Raw genomic sequence first — 24,489 nt, 5'->3', positions numbered from 1 at the left:
ACATTCAAATTTATTAAACGTGTATATTCTGAAGTATTTTGACTTGCAAACACTTCAGAAACCTTTTACCCATTATTTATCCAGAGAGGAAAACAGTAAATCTTGAAATGTTAGTTTAAGAATTTTGTCACAATATTATTATGCGGTTGGACTCACAAGGAGTGATAAATAGCAAATCTTTACCCAATCTCACTACTATGTGTAGAAATCTGTTTTAACAGTCAGGCAGCTGCAGGAGGAGAGGTGTTCACATTAATTGAATCTCAATGTCGCAAATTGCCTTCACACTTCGGTCTTTGACCACATCTGCTTTCTGACAGCTGTTCACCTGGTTTCTTTCTGTGATCCACTGTGCTAAGAATCTCTTTCTACTGTGCCATACAGTGTCGGTCTTCCAGTTAGATTTGTAGGGTTAGCCCAGAGAAAGAAACCAGTCTAAACCTCAACTCATAGGTTATTCACAGGTGTATTCAGTCAATTGCTTTACCCTATGATACACTTAAAAACAAAAGGACTGAGGCAGTGATGGAGTAACAATGTTATGAGTGTACTGAATGGGTCTTTCCACAAACATAGTGTTTATAATTACCGGATGTGAGCCTCAGCTTTCGTAGCTGCCTGGTTGTACTGCTCAGCCGTTTCCTTGTAGTTGTCAAAGTTCTGCAGGCAAAGAGACACACACAAAGAAATGTGAGAGTGAATTCAGGACTTTATTTTGGAGTATAAGGCTACTCAGGCAGGCTGCTTTACAAAACAAAAAATAAGATACACTATGTCTAAGTCTTTAAATTAGGTCCCATAAATTAGATCCTAACAAAGTATATTTAAAAAAACATGACTACAATTTCAACCACTTTTTTTTTGCTTTTAATTCAAGCCCTAATTGGCCAGCAATGACCAGCAAAATGGATAAAACCCAATTGGAAATGTCACATTCGTTAAATTAGTGACCTTTAATTTTACAGCTTGCTTACAAATCTGATTGTTGATGGTCCGTTGGTACTCTATAATGTTTTATTTCATGCAAGAAACCGTGGCATTTAAATAGCAATTACAACACAGATGGAGGCTGCGCCTCGCGGGGAAGGTCATATACGGCCCACGTTTACGTGAACAATCAATGGTGTTAACTACACCACATCGTGGTCTGAGGCGCTGCTCACAAGGTGATATACTGACTAGGTAGGAGTATAAATAGTTTTAGAAATGGGTAAGGGGCACAGATTTCCAGCCACAGTACAAAACAGTATTTAAAATCATCACCTCTGTAAGATGGATGATCACCTTACAGGCTTGGCTTCACAACACGTGGAATACAGTTTGTCTAGAATACCCCAAACACAAAGCAAATCTCTCTCGCCACCCTCTCACACACATTCACAGGGCAGTAATCACCATTTTAAACCAATAACCACGGCGCTAAAGCTTTTACTTAATTATTCCCTATATTCCCAATAGATGGGGTGATAGGAGAGGAAGATAATTGAAGTGACTGAGCAGAGAAGAGATGGGATCAAACACAAACCTCCCCCACAATCCCGAGCCCTCTACTTCTCCAGTGCCCTCGAGTCATTTTCATATCTCATTATTTCAAGCTGATCCACAGACATGCTATTTCTGATCTGAATGTCTGGTGTTGGAGAAGACTCAAGTAATGTCACAGGCATCTTTTCCTTAATCCTATCTGTGAGTAGTCACTACACCTGAATAATCTGCCCCTCTATCATTTTCTTTTCTGTACTTCTGAAAAAGACACTAAAATGGAAAGGGACTCAAGTATCAATTTAGTCAATGTTACTCTGATGTAGTGGTCAAGTTGCATTGTGGGAAATGAAGGCATCACCGGTTTGACAAGGAAAAAGTTTGCATGGACTAAAAAAAATATTGTTTCTGTGGTTCTGCTGCATCAATGCTTTTTAAACTGTCCATTGTGAGTCCAAGAATAATACAGGAGTATAATGCTGAATCAATGTTCTTTGCTTTTCTAACTGTGGACTGCAAACAAGTTATTGACAGTGTACATTAGAACACATTATCAAATGTGTCCAAATACAGTTTACCTTTCCTATTTTATCTGACTTTGTGTCCTGTTTTTTGGCTGCCACAGTAATTCAGAAAGTGGAAATACCAAACATCCCTAGGTGTAAGACTTTATCCCTGCCAGTTATGCTTCCTAGCTGTGTTATATTGGATTATCCAGGACAGGACTCAGGATTAGACTCCCGTTGTCACCAAGTCTCCCCACTCACAATGTATGGACGAGGCTTAAATATCACATCTCAACGGGGGGTAACGACTGCAACTCCAAATACTAAAAGTCAAGTATGCTTCATCGTAGCATCATGTACCTTTGCAGCAAAACAATTCCAGACATTGGAACCTCTGAAGATACTTTATTAATCTACTAGGTTTACATTATTACCAATAGAACCTGTGATCTGACAGTTCTGGGAACCAAACCCTGGTTTCATGGACATTAAAGAGACAGCAAGTCTCATTTCTTGTTGGATAGGAGTTAGCTAATACTTTGGCAGACTCCTTGGGAATATATGGTAAGAAGTTAGCCACATGTTAGTGATTTAGCCTTTAGCCTAAGGTCAGGGGCTCAGTGGGAAGACTCAGAGGAAAGCTCAGCTGAAACTTGAAAGTTTATGGTTGCCTTGTGGGGCACCCAGTGTTCGAATGAAGATAACACAAATTTTACAAAAAAAATGGCTCCACAGGGGCTTGATCTCATGGGTGCCTCTGATTATGCAGGACGCAGAGAGTATGGGGCACCAGCAAGTAGATGATTTAAGGGTAAAGTGAACTTCTTGCTGACAATAGACCTTTTCGCGGCAGACATTTTGACTCGTCACAGCAGGGAAAGTACGGATAGAATTAATGACAGCTCAGTTCAATTAAAAGCTCCAGCACAAAAGCAGGACCAACTCTGAGGTGAATGTAGCCATCATTAATACACCTGTGCTTTGTGACAAGTCAAAGTCCCTGCAGTGAAAAATGTCTCTTAGTGTTTCCTACTGAAGCTGTTTTGAAGGTTTTGGAAGGGGTCAGGCGGTGGTTGATAATGTGATCCCGCTTGGAAGAAGATAAACAAATGGACATCCCAGGACATGCACCACTAATGAATAAAAAAAAAAAATTCACATCACAGAACTCCTTTAATTTGATGGCATGCAATGACAACAATTTGTTTGACTGATTATCATGCTGCCAATTATTTCACAAGAATGCTTTGCAAACACTGTTTTTACTGTTGCAAATCATGTATTCTTTGGAGATTTTCAGTAATCTCACAAGTCTTCTAAATGAGAGGCAATTCTTGTTTTCAGCTAAAACATCATATCTCTCCCACATAACAGATGAATTTTCATTGAAGAAAATTGAAAAGATTTGATGGTTATGGAAGGAATTTTGCAGCAAAAGCTACTGGTACACATCATTGTCTCTGGTCATGTGGATAAAACAAGTACATGAGAGGAAAATAAAAAGAATAGAAGTGTGATGGCGGTGTTTGGTCTAACAGGTACAGCTTACCCAGTTGAAATGTTGGGGGACTGCTTTGTGTTTGTGTGTATCAACATGATATTCTGCCTCTATTGACAGAACAGACGCCGAGCAACAGTCCTAGCTCAGGTCTTATGACACCAGAGAAGTGGTAGCACTATCACTGGCATACACACTCTGAGCTCTTCCCAGTCATTTCCACCCAAGGGGACAAAAGTCCAATGTGGGGAGACAGAAAAGGGGGGTGACAACCCTCAAAGGGGGGAAGCGAGGTTTTGGGGTTGTTGGAAAAGCTCATGGAGGGGATTAGTGTGGGTGCATGTGTGCTGTATTTGTGTATCAGCTTGCATACATCCAGGTGTGTGACTAAATCGGTGTTTGTACGTGAGTGGTTGTGTTCACATGAGCCTTGCATGCACACTTGTCTGAACACCCTCCAGGAGCTGTGGACTGAGATGGGCTGATGTCAGGATTGTCAGGGAGGGGTTGTTTCACGCTCCACGGTTGGACGAAGGCGGATTAATTTTTCTTTTTTTTTTCTTTCTGAGGGAGCAGTCGACAAAGAGGTGGGGATGGGGGGGATTAAAAGAGGTGAATTTAAAAGTGAGACTTGTTTACAGAGTCACAGGGTATGTTGCCACAGAAAGACAGATATACTCCACCTTTACACTGCGGAGAGATTAGGGAGGCATCCAAAAATAAATGAGAGAGAGACTGGTGAGGATCGGGAGAAAGGAGAATTAGAGGATGTACTGGTATGTTCAGAAGGTGTTATAGTCTTTGTACATAACCACACATTTACACTCACATTTGTGTCAGTGGTGGACTCAAACAGCCTCCGAAGCCTTTAGACAAACACAATAGTGTGTTATCATCATTCATCCCTTCGGTAAACTGGACACTCGAGTGTGTTTTCACACAGGTAATCAACACACGCACACACGCACACGCACACACACACATACACACACACACACAGTTATTAGGCTATGAGAAAAGGCTGCTGCTAAGCCAAAGTAAAATGTTGATTCAAGAGAAGATCACACACCAATTACTAGTGGATTCTCCTTCTAATCTAGCTGTTTGGCTTAAATAATTGGCTCAGATCATCAAGACATCCACAGTAGAATTAACTGAGCACGAGTGTCTGCATGTGCATGTTCTTTTTTTCTCTACAAAAATATAATGTGGTCGTATCTGAGACCCTCTACACATTTGGCATGAACATCCTTCCTGGGTGATTGGATCACAAGTGGTGAGCTGAAAGTGCAGGTGTGAACGCAGCCAGGACGCATTGAGATGCTCAGACCACATTCGGAGGCGGACTGGGATGCATATGGTCACATTCATTTAGCAGTGTGATGGCAAATACATACTGAGCCACATTAAGGGAACACCTACTTAGCTGACATCATCTGAATAAGGAACAGACAGAGATGCAGCTCCAGGTGCCACGTCCCTGTGTAAGTATCTGACCTGGTGCTTCCAAGTGTTACCGTCACATTACAGTGTGTTTGTTTTGGATGTTTTTTCCTCCACTCAAACAGTTATTACATCTGAAGATCTCTATCTGCTCTTATATTTTTTTTTTTGTTATCAGAAAAAATATCCTGCGTGATCCTGTACAAAAACAGGAGATTTACCTGCAAACTTGCGGCTATAAAGCAGTTATTTAGTGATTAAAAACAGAGGCTGTCTACATGACTTTTTTTTTTCATTAAAGACTCCTCTGACTTTAGATTTTTTTTCTTTTAGTTTATCTCGTTTAATTTCACATCAGACCCACAGCTGTGAAAGATCTGCTGCCTCCTCACACCGTTCATTTATCCACCACAGCACAGAGCCGGTAACCTGCTTAAATAACTAGATAATCTGAGCTAAACTGATCGGGTCCTGATGGTTCAGATTGTGAATTACAAATTCACTATACTTTGTTCAGACATTTACAAACATGAAATATGTCGTAAATTTCCAATATGGATTAAAATAAGGCTCCAGTGAGCAAAAATGTCTCTTTTTGTTAAATGCTTGTTGCTTCCACTCCTCTTCTTTGTTTCTGTATGTGGTCATGTGCTTATGTATGTGATTACATCATTTGTGTACTAAGGACAGAAATGAGATCCAATCACAAGACGCACGATAATGCCTGGTGTGAACTCGCATACTTAAATCACTCAGGAAGGATGATAATGCTCGGTGTGCCGAGGGCTTAACAATGTGTCAATGCTAAACTATGGAAACCTTTCTTAAAGACATTATTTCATCATTATTTATGTCACGAGCATAATATATGGTATTACTATTTCTGCTTATGTTTTGCATTTTTGTATATGAACAGTGCCTGTCACAATTTAACATTTAAGTAGCTGTATATTTCATCCTAACTGGAATTCTTCAACAGGTATTAAAGAGTGAAAGGAAGAAAGATAGGCAGGTAAATGGAGACGGGGCATAAATAGAACCTGAATGAATGGAGTGCTAAGAGCAGAAAATGAAGGAAGAGACGGAGGGGGATGGACGCTGGACGCCGGCTCATGATAGACTGTCTGTTTAATGCACAGTCCATATAGCTTCTTTATCGCTCCCTCTCAGTCACCCTCCTTCTCCCTCCCTCATCCACATGCAGGTCAGCTGCGAGCAACTGAGCGGTGAAAAAAAAAAAGATAGAAAAAAGGGACTGCTGCGGCCAGCGGAGAAAGATAGAGCATCCTGCACTCTTCTGCCAATCAGTTTATTTCGTCAAGCATTGCAGCGTGTGCAGCTTGCTGCATGGCGTGCAGGGGCCCTTCCATTTAACTCGGCTATGTAAAAGGTTTTCTCAGAGGCCTAAAGGAGGCGAGTGCCAGGGACTAGATAAGGTCCCCTGTCTGCCTGATGGGCCCTGCCGCAGGGAAGGGGAGACAGAGGGAGGGGAGGGGATGGGTGGAGAGGGAATCAAGTCCCAAAGAGTTTTTGCTGAACACTTGAGGGAGAGCTGTGGGTGTAAGGAGAGAAACAGGATGGGGAAACAGTGTGGGAGTGTATGTGTGTCTGCCTGTTACCTTTTCATTACTTCATTGTGTACTCTGATGTCAGTTTGGTCAATGCATCCTTAATGAAAAAAAAAAAAAAAAAAGAAACGATTTGCTTCATCTGGCCTCTACATCCTACAATCTTTGATCATAATGAACCAACCCTTAGTTATGCTGTTATATGCTCTCCTCTCACCCCAACCGGTTGAGGCAGATGGCCACCCAACCCTGAGCCTGGTTCTGTCGGAGGCTTCTTCCTGTTAAGAGGGAGTTTTTCCTTCCCTCTGTTGGAGGTTTTTCTCCCGTAAGGAGCAGTTTTTTCCCTCCTAGCTTATGTGGGAATTGTTGAATTGTTGAGTTTCTCTGTATAATAATGTAAAGTGTTGCTGTAAGGACTTTAATGTGTTAAGTGCCATGAAATAACCTGTGGTGGGATTTGGCGCTATATAAATAAAATTGAATTGAATAATATTTCAGTGTGCTTGTCATGTGTGTTTTTGATTTGTTTCCTTTGTTTCTTTACTTCTTTTGCGCTCTATAATTTTACTTTCCAGCTTTATTATCGCTTTCCTCCACCATTTGCAGATCCCTAAGACCAAAAGCCGATTCTTCCTTCCTTAAAGTCACAGTGCCAAACACAGCTCTTCACAAAATCTTTTAACAAATCTGCCCAAGTTTACTGTGGAAAACACAAGCAAGCTTTATCAAAACACTGCTGCTGGTGGCTTTTACAGGGTGCACAATATCAATGACGCATTAGCGTTCAGGATGAGGAAACATAGGACATAATTTCTTAAAAGCATCCAACAAGCAGCTTTTAGTTTTTTTTCCATTTTTTGAAGACCACAGGGTTGCTGGTGAAAGAACATACTGTGCTGATGAGAAAAGCACAGACCATTTCATTAGACATCTAAAGCTATCTGAGAAACCCTTCTTGAGTGCTGGTCCATCAACAGCTGATGCGTGACTCATACGTGCCTGCTGAAACTTTCAATTAATTTACATTTTGATACCGGTGTGTTGACTTGATATTTACAAGATGGGGTTGAGGGTCGTGTATTTCAACACGATTTTAATCTCCAGGGAGAGTGAATAATATGTCGCTTTAAGATTTGTTTTGATATTCTGATTTGTCAAGATTTCTTTTCAGTAAAAGCCGACATGATATTTTTATGTCATTACTGAGGTCAATCTTAACCCACAGAAAAAAAAATCAAGAAAAAAAAGTTAAGAAAAGAGATTTACATTCTTATTGCTATATATAAGATCATGTAATTTCTTCAAAAATGTCACATACCATGACAGCAAATTAGTGGCAATCCATTTTGCAAAAATTGTGTTGATGAACATCTGGGAATTCAACTGATGTACTGCAACTAACACATTTGAGGAAACGTGCTTATGGAGAAAGCGTATCAGATGAGTTCTGGTGATTTCCTTTTCATAGTATACAATTTTATAAAATGGGAAATTTACCTTTTTCTCCAGAATTTCGAGTTGCTCCTTATAGAAACTTGATATGCCGGCGAGTTCCTTTTCCTTCATCTCCAGTTGTTTGGCCTGAGAGAGACAAAGAGAGAGAGAGAGAGCGAGAGAGAGAGACTTAGTGGTTAAAGTGGTGCTAAAAGTAGTAGGCTAAAACAACTTATTCACTTCCTGTATTTAAATGCATGTATGCTGCACATTTGGGACACCAACCAGAGGTAAATGTTGAAGGGCAATGAAAGGAGGCAACGTGTTGCTTTCCCTCACCAACATTTGATTTTGATTTGATTTGATACACTTTATTAATCCCCGAGGGGAAATTTCTTCACTACAGCAGGGGGGCTCTCAGGGGGGAGATGCTGCAGCAGGCTGCCACTAGCGCGGCGCCAGGTAACCTGACCTGAGGTGCATGTTTTTGGATGATGGGAGGAAGCCGGAGAACCCGGAGAGAACCCACGCAAGCACAGGGAGAACATGCAAACTCCGCACAGAAAGGCCCAGGACAGGATTCGAACCCGGAACCTTTTTTGCTGTGAGGTGACAGTGCTAACCACTGCACCACCGTGCCGCCCAAAAAAATAACATGACTGGTTTCTTATAAATAGAAAAATATAGACCAAATGACACCTCTGATTACGCATCTGAGTTATGATTTAAAATAGAACTGAAGGTATCAATCAACTCTACTTCACATTTTTTTGAGGAGATTAGGCGCATAAGCACATACCCCTCCCTCGTCCACTGCAGATGCTTAAAAAATAAATAAATGAATAAATAAATAAATATAGATAACATTAAGATCGGTAAGAGAGCTTTGCCTCAAATATTCAAAGCTCCAAACAAGATATAGAACCACGCTCAGGGGACATCAAGTACAGAGCCCCATAAAAATAAACTATTCATAGTTTTTTTTCTATTTCACATAAGTCACACTTGATGGTATGGATTTTCGCAATTTGAGATTTCTCAACTCGTGTGTCGGGACCAAAACTGAGTCACGGGGCTAAAAATTGAGTGGAAAACAAGTCAAACCTTTTTTTTTTTTTTTTATCTATAGAATTTATGATGCTCCACTTTCAATTGAAGGATATACATTTCCCATGACGCAGCATGTGTGCAATAGCTGTTTGCTGCCAGTGTTGTCATGACAGCAACGACAAAAACAAATATTGTCACATCAGCAGTTAGCTCTCATTCGAGCCTTTGTAAACAGGGTAATGGTAAGATGAGTCTTATTTCATAGAGTTCAATTTAGATTTTTTTTTTTAATTCAGTTTAAAATGTTTGAAAATCATGCCTGTAGTTCAAGGAAATTCAGTCTGTAATTTCTTTGGTTTTTAGCCCCAGTTACACATGTTTTTGGTTTATTGTATTTTTTAAGTGGTCCATTAAGGCATTGTGAAATATTTTTGGAGGGACTTACTGATTCTACAGATGACTGTCGTGTTTTCCATTGCAGTCACTGGAACTGTTTCTACTACTGTGCAATCATGATGTAAGTAGGCATCTGAGCTAATGTATCAGGTCTTAAACTGGCACTTGTATAAATTACACTGTCCAAATTTCTGCCCATATAATGTAAACTAAGCTAGAGGCTCGGCATCTTTTCATTGAACAAAACATAACAACCCTGACATTTTGGGAGACCATGGTGAATATGATTATACCGTCCCCATGTGTGTGGTTTAGCATAAAATTCAAGCTGTATTTAAAGCTGTGTTGTTTCCAGGAACTTACATGTTTCCTACTCCATCCACTACTCTATATGTATATCATTACATTATAAGTATATAATGTTTGATGAAAAATTCTGATAGTACACAAACAAAACCCATAACATCCACACTGCAAAGTAACGCACAACAGAACGGCTCTTCGTTGGCGGGTCCATGAAATGTAACAAAACTTACAAAACTACTCAGGTGGCATGAGACTGGCACAGCTGTAGCAGGGGCTGACATGGCATCGCTGGCGTTAGGATGAGGTGAAAGGCTTTAATAGGCCCGCTGAGCCAAGCTTTGACAGGCAGCGTGATGGTGGATTGGCTGAAGGAAGACCCACAGTTTGGGCCATGGCGAAGCAGCATGCAAGCAGAGGAAGACAGGAAGCAGACGTCAAAAAGATACACCGTGAAAACAAGTCGCCAGATCAGCTTGAAGTCAGAAATGAACATGCACTGGGGGATTTAAACTAAAGATTTACTTTCTAATTGAAATATTCTAAAAGTCATAATGTGACTTTTGTGATGAAGACACCTTGTTTGATCAGCATGAGTCTTCACAGTGTTTCAGTATCCTTACATGACTTTAAAAATGGAACAAAAGTTCAAATTAATAAATTATCAAAATAACTTCATAAACAGAACACGACAGAAAGCTAAAGTCAGAAGAGAGGTGCATGAGGTCTGCATGAACAAATGATAGCACTGTCAAAGCATGTGGCAGCTGAAGGACAAGCACACGACAGTACAGGGATCTTTCATCATGCCGTGAGCTCAGTGTTTAGTATGACTGGGTATTACTTATTCATCTCATTGTCTACTGTCCACTCCCAACATTGAAAATAAAAATAAATTGAATAAAAAAAAAAAAAACTGAACAGCATGACAAAGAACAAAGATTTTCACCTGGAACATAAAAGCAAGAAACATTTTTGAATAAACAGTGACTAAGTCATGTGTTTAAATAGACAATATGGTGCTTGTAGGTCTTCATATGAAAACATAATTTCAATTTTATTTTCAGAACACATCCATTAACTGTATAGAAGTTTTCTGTGGAGAGTATGGAGGTGATCAAAGGAGAACCACAACAGCTGCACAATGAGTCGTATATAATGGCAAAATTACATCACCTTATGAAGAGATATAGGGAGTTATATAAGCATGGAATTAATAGCATGGTTAAATTCTGCACACATGTAATCTATAGAGGTTGAAATGTGTGTCTATGTTTCAAAATGATTGTCAATCAGTGCTCATACAGCACTCATGAACACACATTATTTCTCACCACTATGGGTAATGAGTGAAGCAGTGCTAGCAGCAGTATGAACATGATATGGTGCATGAGCACAATGAAACTGGTTGCCGGTGAGGCAGCAATTGGGGCCTGGATTTATGTAGTACTGGAACAGAAAGACTGTATTAGAAAACACACACACAGTGTAATGATGACTGATTACTGTTTCCAAGTTGTGCATTAGTGAGAGTGATATAGATCAGATAGAAAAACAACATCTTCCCTGCCTGATCCACTGATCATCTTTACCCTCTGCTCATATGGTGGGTACACACATGGAGACACACATACTTACACTGATTGACACTACACTTATTGTAATCCAATCTAATCTCATCCATACTTAACAGGCACGTGAGTCCCCAAAGAGCACATCTGCAAATCCCTATACTGTGCACACCACGCTTTTTCTCTCTACAGCGGCTGTTTGATGCTTAACGGATGTGTGCGTATGTGTGCTTGTGTGTAAAATCACCTCTGCCAGCAGCACAGATGATGTGCAATTTTCTAGCTGAATACCTCTCAAAGTGTTGTTGTGTGGAATGGTGGCGGCAGCACACTTGCAGCCTCGCTTTAATGCACAATGAAAACATGACATTTGAATAGAGAAGAAAGAGAGTGAGAGAGACAAAGGAAAAGTTTAAAAAATAAATAAATAAAAAATCAGGCACTGGCAATAGTAGCGTTGCTTACCCAGGCATTCAAATCTGCTGGCTAGGAGAGAGAGAAGGAACAGTGGTTAGTGCGACAATAGAGGGTATAAGGAAGGCAAAGGGTTGGAAGAGATAGTTATAGAGACAGAGGAAGAGCACAGAAGACAAGTATATTGTGGAAGTGAGAAAGAGAGGTGAGGAAAAGATAGATAAAGGAAAGGGACAACCACACATTATGTGGAGAATAAGAAAACATCCAGCGAAGAGAAAGAAATAACAGAAGAAGAACTAGGAGGATCAAGGAGGGAACGAGGTTAGTGCAGCTTGTGGCAGAGACATTTTAGACTGAGGACTAATCGTTAGTTATAAAAACCTAATTTGCCAAATGTCTGATGTTGTATGGGATGTAATTCTCTGACAGTATCACCATGAAACCAACATGTCCCAAAATGGACTCGGTAGTTTGCCAAAGTAATGAAACAACATATGAAATTCTACTCGTTCTCTGCATTGGTCATCCTGGTGGCATCGTCAATGCATGTCAACCTTCCATCTGCAACCCCTGCTCATTCATATGTCTTGTTTTACTGCCTTGAATTTAATGACACTTCTTAATTCTTGTTGAGAAAAAGAAGAATGGAAGGGAAGGTTTTGGCAGTGGATACCTTTGTTGTGACACAATAATGTACTACTGGTGTACAAAAATGGCATCCGTTTGTATCAGATGTACGGGCCCATCTCTCCAAAGCGACTCGGGCCAGCCAACCCTCTTACATGGATTATTTGACAGTGAGAAAATGAAGCCAATCGGAGACACTTCAATTCTGACCAATTTTGAAATATTGGCCCTCGGCGCCCAGTGAGTCAAACAGTTCCCCTCCTTCCCCTCCCTTAATCTTTGAGTAGCCACTGTAGCCAGTGTTGGTTGCTTTGCAAATGAATGCATTCACCATTTTGTTAAAAAGCTAAAAAAAAAAAAAAAAAACTACAGATGAAATGTAGTAATGAGTTAATACCTTGCATTAACATATAATGGCACACAACTCTCATGACAGTCTGTGCTTTTGCATGAGCCCCCAAAAATTATTTCAAATCATTTAGCACATCTTGAAGGAAAAGTATTGTCTTAATGAGAATTGTTTCTAATTGAAGTGTCCATTTTTAGTTTGCATAATAATATTTAATTAGACGTTACTTTATATGGTTTTATATTTATTGTCTATTTTACAATATCTTTTAGTAGACCAGCCGGAACTGAAGATTAGTTGCTTAATATCTCTGTTTATATAATCATTTGTAGACCTGCATATTTTTATGTATTGAATGCAGCCATAAAATATATGACAGCATATGCTAGACAACTCTATGTTACAGCACATCAGCCACCAAATGAATGTTTAGTTAAAGAATTTTAAGAGATAAACAGGACAACATATTGTGCCTTGCCTTCCCTACCAAGTGCTCCCAGTGTGGTATTAGACTGGGAACAGAAAGGGATAGATTAGAGCAGTAGGTGGCTGTAATGTTGCCATGCCTCATAAAAAGACCATTCAGTTAAATGAGGTGAACTCACAAAGCCAGTTGCAGCAGAAAGAGTGTGTCTGGTAATCTGTGTAACGGATACAGCCGATGCCATCTGTTTAACCTCCCTGCTCTTCAGTGGCTGGCCCTAAACTGAATATGTGTCCTAGTGTGACTGTGTGTGTGTGTGTGTGTGTGTGTGTGTGTGTGTGTGTGCGTGTGTATGTGTGTGTGTGTGTGTGTGTGTGTGTGTGTGTGTGAACCCCAACAGAGCGCTCACAGGAGTGTTGAGGTCCTATTTCCATAGATGAAAGACTTTAGAAGAGAGGTGAAGGGGGCTTTATGTGTTACAGATGCAGACAAACACAACCAAGCTGTTTGGTGCAGTCCATGGGCCACAGCAGATAATAGCAGATAATGTACATCCAATCATTGATTTTGTGGCTCTGAGTTCCCTGATGACCAGAAGTGTGAACATTAAAAGTCTGGATAAACTTAGCTAGCAAAAACACAGCCAGGAAAATACATCAGTTCCCCTGGATTTGATCCATTAAGCCAGAACATGTAGTAATGTATTATTAAGTTAATCAACGACCATCTCCGTGTAAATAAATACAGCCGCAGACTCTTGGTTTAGGTATCTGTAAAGTATCAAATAGATGTTCAGGTCAACAGTTTGAGCGTATTTCAAAAACTGTGCGTGGATAACTGCAAGTGTCCATAGCAACAACACTTACGTAAAATTTCAACTGAAACTCAGCCTCACAGTGGATAGTGAACCCAGGATAGTTTATGCTAACAATAACAATTTTAACACACACCTCCCAAACCAAAGTGACCATTTTCTTCACACCAAAGTCTAAGCAGCTTACGAACCGGCTCTCTTCTCCTCTTCTAAAAAAGCCTGTAAAATTGATCAGAACTGCTGATTGGATGGTTTAATAGCTCTGACTATTTCTGTAACTTTCCAAAACCGACATTCAAACATGGGGTACAGTTGAATAGTAAAAAGTACTATTTTTTTACTGACCAGTTTTCTTTGAAGTCGGTGGAAAACATCATGACGTCAAGGAAAGATGAGAAGGAAGATTCATAAAGACTAAAGAAAAGAGTGAAAGATTGGATATCTCGTCTGGCCTGGAAAATCCTCGGGATAGGAGGAGCTGGAAAACTTTGCAGAAGAAAGGGACATCTGAGCTGACCTACTCAACCTGTTGCCAGGCGACTCAAACCAGGTTAAATCGTAGAAGATGGGTAAATGGATGGACATTCTGACATTCACACCCACTTCCTGCCATGATTAGCCAGCTGCACAAAGGTAAGAAACAAGTCGGGGTTTCAACTTCATTTCAAATGTCTTGATGCAACTATTTTTTGCAGCACTTATGTAAACCAAAGTGCAGCACTGTCTGGAAATGTTCACCATATTCAAACGATATCCTATCTAATGTAATCTAATCACAGAAGGTAACTAGTGTTCATCAGTAGAGGTGAATCCAACTTCCCCTCTCCAAATATATATTGTATTTTTTCATGACAACAAATTGGAGCCATGAATGGAATGCATGCCATCAGAAGCAAAAACTTCCTCCATCTACAAAACTACTTCATAGGTGAAAAGGGGCAAATAATGTAGCAGCACAGTGAAATTAATGATGCTCCTTCTATCCAACCACAGCAATTTAATGGTTCTCAATAAGTATGATTATCTACAGTACGCTTAACTAAATTCTGTTTGCTTGGTGTGCCATGAGGGTCACCAGATGCACCAGCTTGGCAACGCTTCATGCTTGATTTAGATTTGAAATCCCAAAAGCCCAGCAACACAGTGTGTGAGTGTCTATGTCTCTATGGGAGTAGGAAAAAAAAGAAAAACAGAGGCAGAGAATATGACACTCCACTAAGACTGTGTGTGTGTGTGTGTGTGTGTGTGTGTGTGTGTGTGTGTATATGTGTTTGTGAAAGTGTGTGTATGGCAGGATGAGACCTTTTGGTCTCCAACACCACCTCACATGGTGAGAAATGCGTCCTTGGAAATCAATTATGTAAATACTGAATTATGCAAATTAAACATTTGAATAAATCTATGTGTTTGGGGAGAAAAGATTTTGGTGTGGTTTTATACTTAGAGTCGTGAGAGGAGAGAGAGATGAGGAAAGAGGGCTGAAATGAGGATTAGGCTGGAGAATGTCACTGGCAGGCACAGTTTGTGCAGTTAAACTCCTGATTTGGCTTTTTAATTAGGGAGAAAGAGGTGCAGGGAAAGGGAGGAAGACACAAACGCAGCCAGACAGGAGAAAATAAGAGCTAATTCACTGACAGTTCTCTTCCTGTCATATCTCATTGGGTATGAGTACGGTAAGCACATTCATCATGTGTGCCAGTAATAAATACCATTGGTACAGCTGAGTGCTTTTGTTTGGTGGATGCTTGGCTAAAACTCCAGAATGTTTGTCTGGATTTGTCCTAAAAGGCACACTAAACGATGCACAGCTAAGTGTGTGCATTCACACAAACACACACAATGGCATTAAAGAATCTCTACAATGTTACTGCATCACTTTAAAATAAGAAGACAAGGTCTGATGATGTACAAAAAAATGATTTGTCTTGCATCGTCGACAAAAGCAAAGAGCAGTGGGACATTCATTACCTCCAATGATAAAACGGATGCAGGAAAAAGCTGCTAAACTGCGTTCATTCTCGCCTCCTGACAGGAAGTCGCCCCTTATAATGTGAATAATGTTTATTAGTGCGAATTTTGTCTTCGCCATTGTTCCTGTTGTTGAACACAATTTGCTACATCACAAAGTATAAACAAAAACTAAGACAATATTGTTTACAGGTTTAATTTTGATTGCAGTCTCTCAACACATGACGTCAACAAGCACCACAGCGCTCTCACGCATATACAGATAAAAGAACAATAAAGAACAACACACCCCAGAGTTGTAGAACCAAATGTTAAAATATTTGCACCCATGTTTGTTTTTGTTTTTTAAACCTGCACACTGCTGCTGAGTGTTACATCCACCTGTCATTTGCCACTATCCTTTTTCACCAACATCATCATCATCATCTCCATCAACTCTTCATGGAAACATCCGTTCTAATAAATACGCTCCCTGAATCAGTGTCTGGGCTACCGTACCCTCACTCATGTACCGCAACAATGATGGACACCAGAAGTTCCCAAACTTTTCAGACCATGTAGTAGTCGCTAGCAAAGCAAATTTCCCAAGTACCACTACAGACACCAACACTTTTCTTCTTAAAATAAACTGATTTAAAAATGCAATAGCTTCAGAAAGGCTAAACAAAAACATAAGGTTACTGTAATCAAACAATGTATTTACATGATCTCTTGCTAAAAAAGGCGCCACTCAGTGGTTCAACCCGACTCAAGACTCCTCCTCAGCACTGAGATCCGTTTGTCCTCCACTCATAAAATTCCACTCATCCCACCTGGTAATGTCAGCTAAGTGGCTAAGCAAAAGCTCATTTTATTTCTGAAATATTTCAATGAATAACAATTCATTTTCATATCAGTGTACTGTGACGTGTCTATGTAATAACTCTTGTTTGTAATGAAATGAAATGATCTTCTTTCTTTTTTTTAGACATGAGCCAAATGGAGTACAATTGTTCGGCCTTTCAGCAACAAGTTGGGTCCCCACATATCATAGCTTGGGAATCACAGACGTACACAAACCCCTGTACAACATATGATTGTCCTTTTTTAGTCTAAGCCAAGTGGGAATTAAATATAGGCTCTGTCTCGATCCGCACGAGAATTGACTCCAAAAAATTGGTTTGCAGTCAGGAGAACATGGCAGTCACCCCCTACACTGCTTAAAGTAACCTACACTATATTATTGTACTCAGATCTTTTTTTCTTTTTTTTTTTTTACCTCCGGGTGAAATTGTAAGGCTTTTATTTTTATCTCTGGCTTTCACTTTTTAGTTCTTGGTGAACAGAGGCTTTTCTAGGTCTCTGCATCATTGTTAGCAGATTACATACACAGCCTCTGTAAGCATTAACAGGACAACTGTTCAAATGCATATGCATGAGTCTTCACACTAACACCTGTGGGTAATGTACACACCTGCATGCACCCACAAAATCCCCACATGAGCACGCACAGCACAGTCGACGCACCAAAGGCTTGAATTGGTTAGCCTAGCTGTTTGCTCATTAAATGTGTGTTTTCGTCACACAGCCGGGGGAGGTTAAATGAATTAACACTCCATCATCAGCCTGCTTTGCCACCACAGACTGTCACGGAGACTGATAGCGAAAAAAGGCTCTGTTGGAGGAGAAGATGGAAGGTGGTAATGAGAGGAGAAACAACCACCAATGGAATCTTCTGTCTTCTCAACTTATTTGCACCACACTTTTGGAAAAATAGTGATGGTTGAGTGTTTTTTTGAGTTTGGACTGTGTTTGAGATCTTTAACTCTTTAACATACAATGAAATCTCATTATTTAATAATATATGTGTCGAATGAAGACATTATAAAATGTCTCTGGGTTGGTGACATTGCTTTCTTAATGTGACGTGATGATTTATACATTTATGTATAAATAAATGTACATTTTTATTTTCCAACAAAATAACATCCAGAAAAATAATTCAGGGATAATTTGTGAGAACACTACTTTAGTAAGTTGTGTCTATCAGCACTTCATGTAAGATGAAGTAATACATTCAATAATAACGGGAAACTGTAAAATTTACAAAAAAAAATGGCCATTCATTATGAAAAATCACATGTTTAGTGTGCAAAAAAATACTTACAAATAGATAGAATTCTACTTGGTAAACATGAGATTTAATTACACAGATGAAAAGCAAATGAAAATACATCAAAATCTATGAACCTAAAATAGTTTTCATACCAACCGCCTTTATTTTTGATACAACTAAAACAGACTGAAACAACTAAAATTTGCTTTGTAGATGAAAAATATTGAAAGTTCAGAAACCTTTGACTCGTAGTTTGATTGTTCAACACATGACTCATTAGGCCCTTCTGTGAGAACAATCATCTGGGAAATATTATTTTTCCTCTGCATAATAAGTCTTGTCCGGCTGTCTCATTACATCACAGCTACTCTCTGATGGGAGATGTATTCTGCTCCGACACATTTATCCTTTGAACCGACAGGATTTGTGCGAGGTGCTCACCCCTCTCTCGCTGCTCTGCACTGATCAAAATCTCCTCATCCGGTGAGCGCTCTGCTCGTTAGCAATTACCGTCGCTCAAGACGACGAGGGAGTACGGTACGTGTGTGCGTCTCTGTGTGAGCGTGCACAAAGGGCTTAGCAGCTTTAACATGCAGAAAAAGATGTCAAGTCTGTGATTACACCAGCTGATAACAAGTGGTTTAGCCATGTGTGAATGTGTGCGTCTGAACTGCTGTTGTGTTTTAGTCCGTTTCTAAGAGTTTAAATCTGAGCGTGCACATGTGAAACTGCACAATATGTCACACTCAGACTTGATGTCCACCCTCCCAACTTCCATGTAATCTCCTCTCACTTCACTGCCATTGCTTGATTTGTTTTTTAATGATTCCTTTTTTAATCGATCCATTTCCCTCCTCTCTCACCCAACCTTTTGTCACCCTGCTTTCACCTCTCTCTGTCTTTGGCTAACAAGCCGGGTTGGCTATCTCATCAGTTGGCAGTCAGAGTCAGACATCTGAATCTATTACTGCACCACCGTCCAAGTCTTTTTCTCTCTGCTTTCCAGCTCCTAGTGCTCCCCTGACCATGTCTCTTTTTCTCTGAGCTCTCTGACTCCTCTCTGGCTTAATGCTTCCATGTTCTTTCTGCCCGAGCTACTGCCTACTGTCGTATAGCCAGTCCTCTCTAAAAGGTAGGTCAAGAGGAGAAGAAACACATATGTTCAATGTGTGCACAGTTTTCAAATTTGTGTTTATCTTTGCAACCAATAAATATTTGATGATGAATAGTCACTGAACGAATGTCCACCCTCAAAGGGTGAACATCTTGTTCTTGTACTACGACTGTCCCATTTTTGTTTCTCGGTAATCTTTTAACAATGATGTGCTAATAACCAATAGATTTATGAATATTTTAAATATACATTATCATCTGGGTTCAAATAAAGAACTGAAGTGAGTAGAATTAACAGAATAATGTAACCACAGGCTTCAGTTCAGGGAGGAGGGATGATATTTTAGGAGAGTAAATAAAAGAGTATGTTAATAAATAATTTCTGGGAATGTTCATACTTTATATAAGCATGGAGGAAAAACAAAAATCAATGTTTAAAGAAATCAATAAGAAAAGGGAATGTGCTGAAACAACAGTGCACAGATCTTTTGCAGAGAATTTTATGCAGTGATCCGACCATGTCTTTTAGACTTGGACAGCAGGAGGGCCTGCTGGTTAGTGAGAACATCTTGTAACTGAAAGGCTGCATATTCATACACATTTTCACCCTTGTCAAGTGTCATTTCCTTGTGTTTCTGCACAGCAGCTGGGCAGCACCGTTAACATGTGTGGCACCAACCGCTGTGGTCTGAGTGTTTGTCATCTCAGGACTGACTTTAATGATTGTTGGGCTTTTCACCCTGGTTTTCATCATCATTCTTTTGGACAGTGTCAAACGCCTCACTCTGAGTCATCACTCACACTCACACTCACACACGCAAAGGACAGATGAAAAGATGAGGTCAGAGGAGGAGGAATAAATGCTGGAGGAACATGTTGCCCGGGAGCACATGTTGCTGTGCAGAACACGCGTTTAATAATCAAACGTGCATCAACAATGCCATCTGGTGACATTTAATGGGATTACATTGTGCTTCTTCATAAGTGACACACCTTGCTCATCCAAATACTACAGGTAAGTATATCAACCAATAAACGAAAAATGCAGAGTCACTGGTTACATGAGGTAAAACGTGATCTGGTAAAAAAGGAACACGGTGGGTCTGACTACACACAGCAAGGGGAATAAAACGCCCCTGCAAATGACAAGATATCACACCTCAAACTTCAGATTCCTCAGAGAACATGTCTGACAGTGACATTTACAAAAAACATGATATTACAGAACCACCTGATTTGCTGCTAAAATCTGTACCCAGCAAATCTGGTGAGGGTGCTAAAGGAAGGAGGAGGTGTGAGAACAAGGACATTATGGGTGACCAAATGGGTGCATTGCCTCTCATCACACATTTCAGCTCAGACTTAACCAACAAAATCCTCACATGATATCCTTATTCACAACTAAATAAAGAGTGTGGAATTCTTCTTTGCTTAAATGTGTCACAGCCTACAGCTGCACAGCTTCAGTCAAAGCTGTTTTGGCATTTTGCCTCATTTGCGTAGAGTAAAGTTTTGATCCTGGGAAAATATGACAGACATGAAGGCAGTGTCAACTTGATCCTCCTGTTACAAAAAAATTGCAACTTTAATGTCAAGTTTGTGGAAGTCAGGGAAATGTCCCTCCTGGGTTTGAATAGACTACAAAGAACACGCATCAAGGCAGTATGATGCATGAGGAGTAACCTATTTTCCACACTGAAACTGACGTGAAAATTGCTTGCAGCATTAATAAACTTCAAGATAGACTAGACAAGACTGCTGGCAAATGGAATTATGGGAACTTGAACTGATCCAGAGACATTCCTAATACAAATATGTATGCAATAGATTTCCAATAACGATTATTGACACTGGACAACCACCACAATGTCAGCTGTATGAATAACAAACAATGAAATAGACAGCTTTTACTCAGTTACTTTATCCTGCTTTACTGATTTTATTGGTTGATACATTTGTATGTATCATTCCCTTTCTACATTTTTCATTTAAATATATTGATGGAACTGGATTTATTAAATTCTTCTAAACAGATCTGACTTCAAATTGTTCCCAGTGATGTTGTTGTTTATCTCCGTTTTTTCATTGGAGACAGCAAATAAAAGACAGCTTTTAATATAGCACTACAAACGTTCACCCACGCCCCACACAAGCACTAAAGTCTATTCTTCTCACCTACCTAGGAGGCTTCTGAAATTCAATAGCTCAAAGCAGATGCTAGTTATTGTCTGCCTGAGTGAGTGTGTGTGTGTGTGTGTGTGTGTGTGTGTGTGTGTGTGTGTGTGTGTGTGAGAGAGAGATGCTCAACACTGAATACCTGTGCATACTAATTGCATTTTACTTTCAGCAGAAATGACACCTCTGAGGTGGAGAGAACAGGCAGGGGGAAAAAACAAACACAGGAGGTGTTAATGAAAGAAAGCAGAGGAGACGAGACTACGTGCGAATGGAACTCGTCATCTCTACCATGTCTTCACACAAGGTGTAACAGTTAAATATAGTCTCAGAATAAGATAGGATGACATGTTGAAAGAATGAAGTTGTATAAATGTCTTGAAAGCACATTTGTAGTGTGGGGTGAGAAGCTGGGCATAATTGTGACAGGGGGAAAAATAAGACAGAAAAAGAAGCAAAGTATCTTTATATCATACCTGTACCATTTTAATTCAAATGTGGAGGAAAGTTGTTGGAATGGCCAGTAATTATTATTATTTATTTTTTTTCTTCACTTTATTAATCCCCGAGGGGAAATTTCTTTGCTACAGCAGGGGGGCTCTCAGGGGGGAGCTACTGCAACAGGCTGCCACTAGCGCGGCGCCAGGTAACCTGACCTGAGGTGCATGTTTTTGGATGATGGGAGGAAGCCGGAGAACCTGGAGAGAACCCACGCAAGCACAGGGAGAACATGCAAACTCCGCACAGAAAGGCCCAGGACCGGATTCGAACCCGGAACCTTTTTGCTGTGAGGCGACAATGCTAACCACTGCACCACCGTGCCACCCTAATTAGCTATAATAAGTCATGACCACAGTGATTTCTGCAACACTACTGCATTTATTCACTGAAAACACACTGCTTCTCCATCAACATCGCCATGTTAGCAATGAAAACAGCCAGTATTCAATGGGGAATGTAGCAAAAAGTGATTGAGAAAACACTTTGAGCTCTTCATATTGAGATACCTGCCAACTCTTGGCCAATAACTGAGGTACATCAAAAAGTAACTTACCTCAACAACATCTCTGTGAGAGAAAGGATCCACTTTGGCAATCATTCGTAAGCCTCGGGGAGCTAAAGCAGGACACATACTGTATATTCTGTGAATAATGATCGCCTAGATGGTGAGAATTAATACCATCCTGTGCTACACAACTACATTGAGTTTTGTTACCAAAACAAAACAAAAAATATACAGAGAATATGGTTTTGACTGAACTGTGAATGAACCTTGCGAGTAGATATCTCCCCGACACATATGCACGCATCCCTCTGATGTAAACAGACAGAGCCGGTCTAATGCACATGTATCCATATGCAATGACAGACTCAGACACAGATATAACACACAAATAGTCCCAGCGGTGGCGGTTGGCACTGAGGCGGGGGGTAAATGGCTAATGTGAGTGTTTGTGACAGGCAGCCCGAGGCGGTGTGGGGAGAAGCTCAGCTCGTCGACAGGTACTGCATTCACACCTCCCTCACCTCCTCCTCACCCCAACATTAACACACAGCCTGCATGCTGGGGAGCCCGGAGTGCATGTGAGGAAACAGGCAGAGGAAGAGGGTGTGTGTGTATGTGTGTGTGTGTGGGGGGGGGGGGGGGGGGGTTTCTATATGCGTGTTGTTATGGTGTCACAGCTGTGTGTCTGTCTTTTCCTCAGAGATATCAGGCAGCTCCCAAACTTCTCAAAGTGGTGCGTTTTAAGGTGGAATGGGAGGGGGGCCTCGTTCTTTAAGCCTCCGGCTGTGTTGGTGCCGGTGAATGCAAGGTCACTGGAAGCTGCAAAGAAGAGAGGGAAGCCCACCTGCTAAGCAGAGATTTGTTACTGGAGGAGCTTTTAAATCAGATTCACAAGTTCTTTGAATCTGCTCCAAAGCTGAAAAAAGCAGGAGGACTTTATTTATATCTTTACTTATTATCCAAGAAGTGATTTATTTTTGGTTTGTGAAGTATGAGTAACATTTTAGGAAGGGTAGAAATCAAGCTGGGGAATAATGAATGTCTTAGACAGTTGAGCCGAAACAAGTGAGAGTTAAAAGGAGACGAAAAACAGATGAGAATTAGGAAAAGGAGGGAAATAGGAAGTAAATGGGGGATTGCATAAAAACCTAAAGATTTATGCTCTCTAGATTTCTCCCACACTTTACCTGTTTAACACTACTTCACTTCTATCGCCAACTGAAAGCAGTGAAAAACACTCCCAGTTCCTTTTACTTAGATGTGTAGATAAAATTCAGCTTTTCACCTGTATCCAGCTAGACTTCCTGTCAAACACACCCATCATCAATGACAGTTGTCTCAACACTTATTTTATACTCTGTACAATTACAGACAGAAGAAACCTTTGATATCTCCTCACTTCAACACACACCGAGACACAACTGCAAATACACTGACAGGCTGTATTGACTCGTCATGATAGAAAAAGTAGAAAACAAGGCTTTGAAGGCAGAGTGTTCGGTTTCTCATTGAGATGCAACATTATTAAATGTTTGGAGCCCATATCAGTGAAAGCTAAGCCAGCGGCTTCATTCAGTATTCATTACAACTAGCTGGCTGACCGAAAAGACACTGCAGGACAAATCAATTGGAGAAGAGAGAGAGAAAGTGAGAGAGATAGGGTGGGAGGAAATGCTCAATTGTTCATTTTAGCAAGGCGACACAATTGAAAAGCACCAGTGATAATGAATGATCAGCAATAAATCATTGCTCGTGTCCGGCAAAACTATCTTCATACCACCGAGGGGTACACTAATAATGTCAAAGATTTTCATTTGAATAAATGTAGTTTTATATTGCTGAAAGAAATGACACAATGGTGACTGAGCCTGAAGCCCACTGATTTCATTTGCACTGTTAAAATAAATGAGCTAGGTGTCTGTGCCGACATTCACAGGAAAAATCCCAAGCAGTGCAGTCAGTGACTCGTTTTCCATCATCCAGCAGCGGTTGTTTGACCAGAGAGGATAGGCGGAGCTAACACAACAGGTAACATCTGGGGCTGAAAAATGAAGCCAAGGCAGAACTCCCAAACGCTGCAGTTCCTCTAACCTATAAACTCTCATGTTAAAATGCCCAACTATTTAGCAGAAGTAAACATGCACAGCCCGCAACATAAACAGATTTAGTCTCTATAGCTAATTCCCCGTTCACAAATGCATAGGGGGTGAATTATTTTATAACTCACACAATTCAATTGTATGAAGGCTT

The 24,489-nt window shown here is 40.3% G+C and overlaps 1 protein-coding gene across 3 annotated transcripts in view; it reads right to left on the bottom strand.

Moving 5' to 3' along the window:
- The window catches only part of chchd6b (coiled-coil-helix-coiled-coil-helix domain containing 6b), a 54,064-nt gene that overhangs the window by 24,205 nt on the left and 5,370 nt on the right, over positions 1-24,489 (bottom strand). For 2 of the 3 annotated variants that reach the window (XM_069158105.1, XM_069158097.1), the window contains exons 5-7: positions 11,717-11,737; positions 7,995-8,078; positions 590-660 (exon numbers count right to left, since the gene is read on the bottom strand). In XM_069158105.1, the coding sequence (XP_069014206.1) occupies positions 590-660; positions 7,995-8,078; positions 11,717-11,737 (176 nt within the window). The remainder of the gene's footprint in view (positions 1-589; positions 661-7,994; positions 8,079-11,716; positions 11,738-24,489) is intronic. The other variant, XM_069158113.1, reaches the window with a different exon arrangement.

This window comes from Embiotoca jacksoni, unplaced genomic scaffold (assembly GCF_022577435.1).
Source record: "Embiotoca jacksoni isolate LCO1_2020_lvr unplaced genomic scaffold, fEmbJac1.0.p SCAF_1, whole genome shotgun sequence".
NCBI classification, from domain to species: Eukaryota; Metazoa; Chordata; class Actinopteri; family Embiotocidae; genus Embiotoca; species Embiotoca jacksoni.
This window is presented reverse-complemented; position numbering and strand designations above follow the sequence as displayed.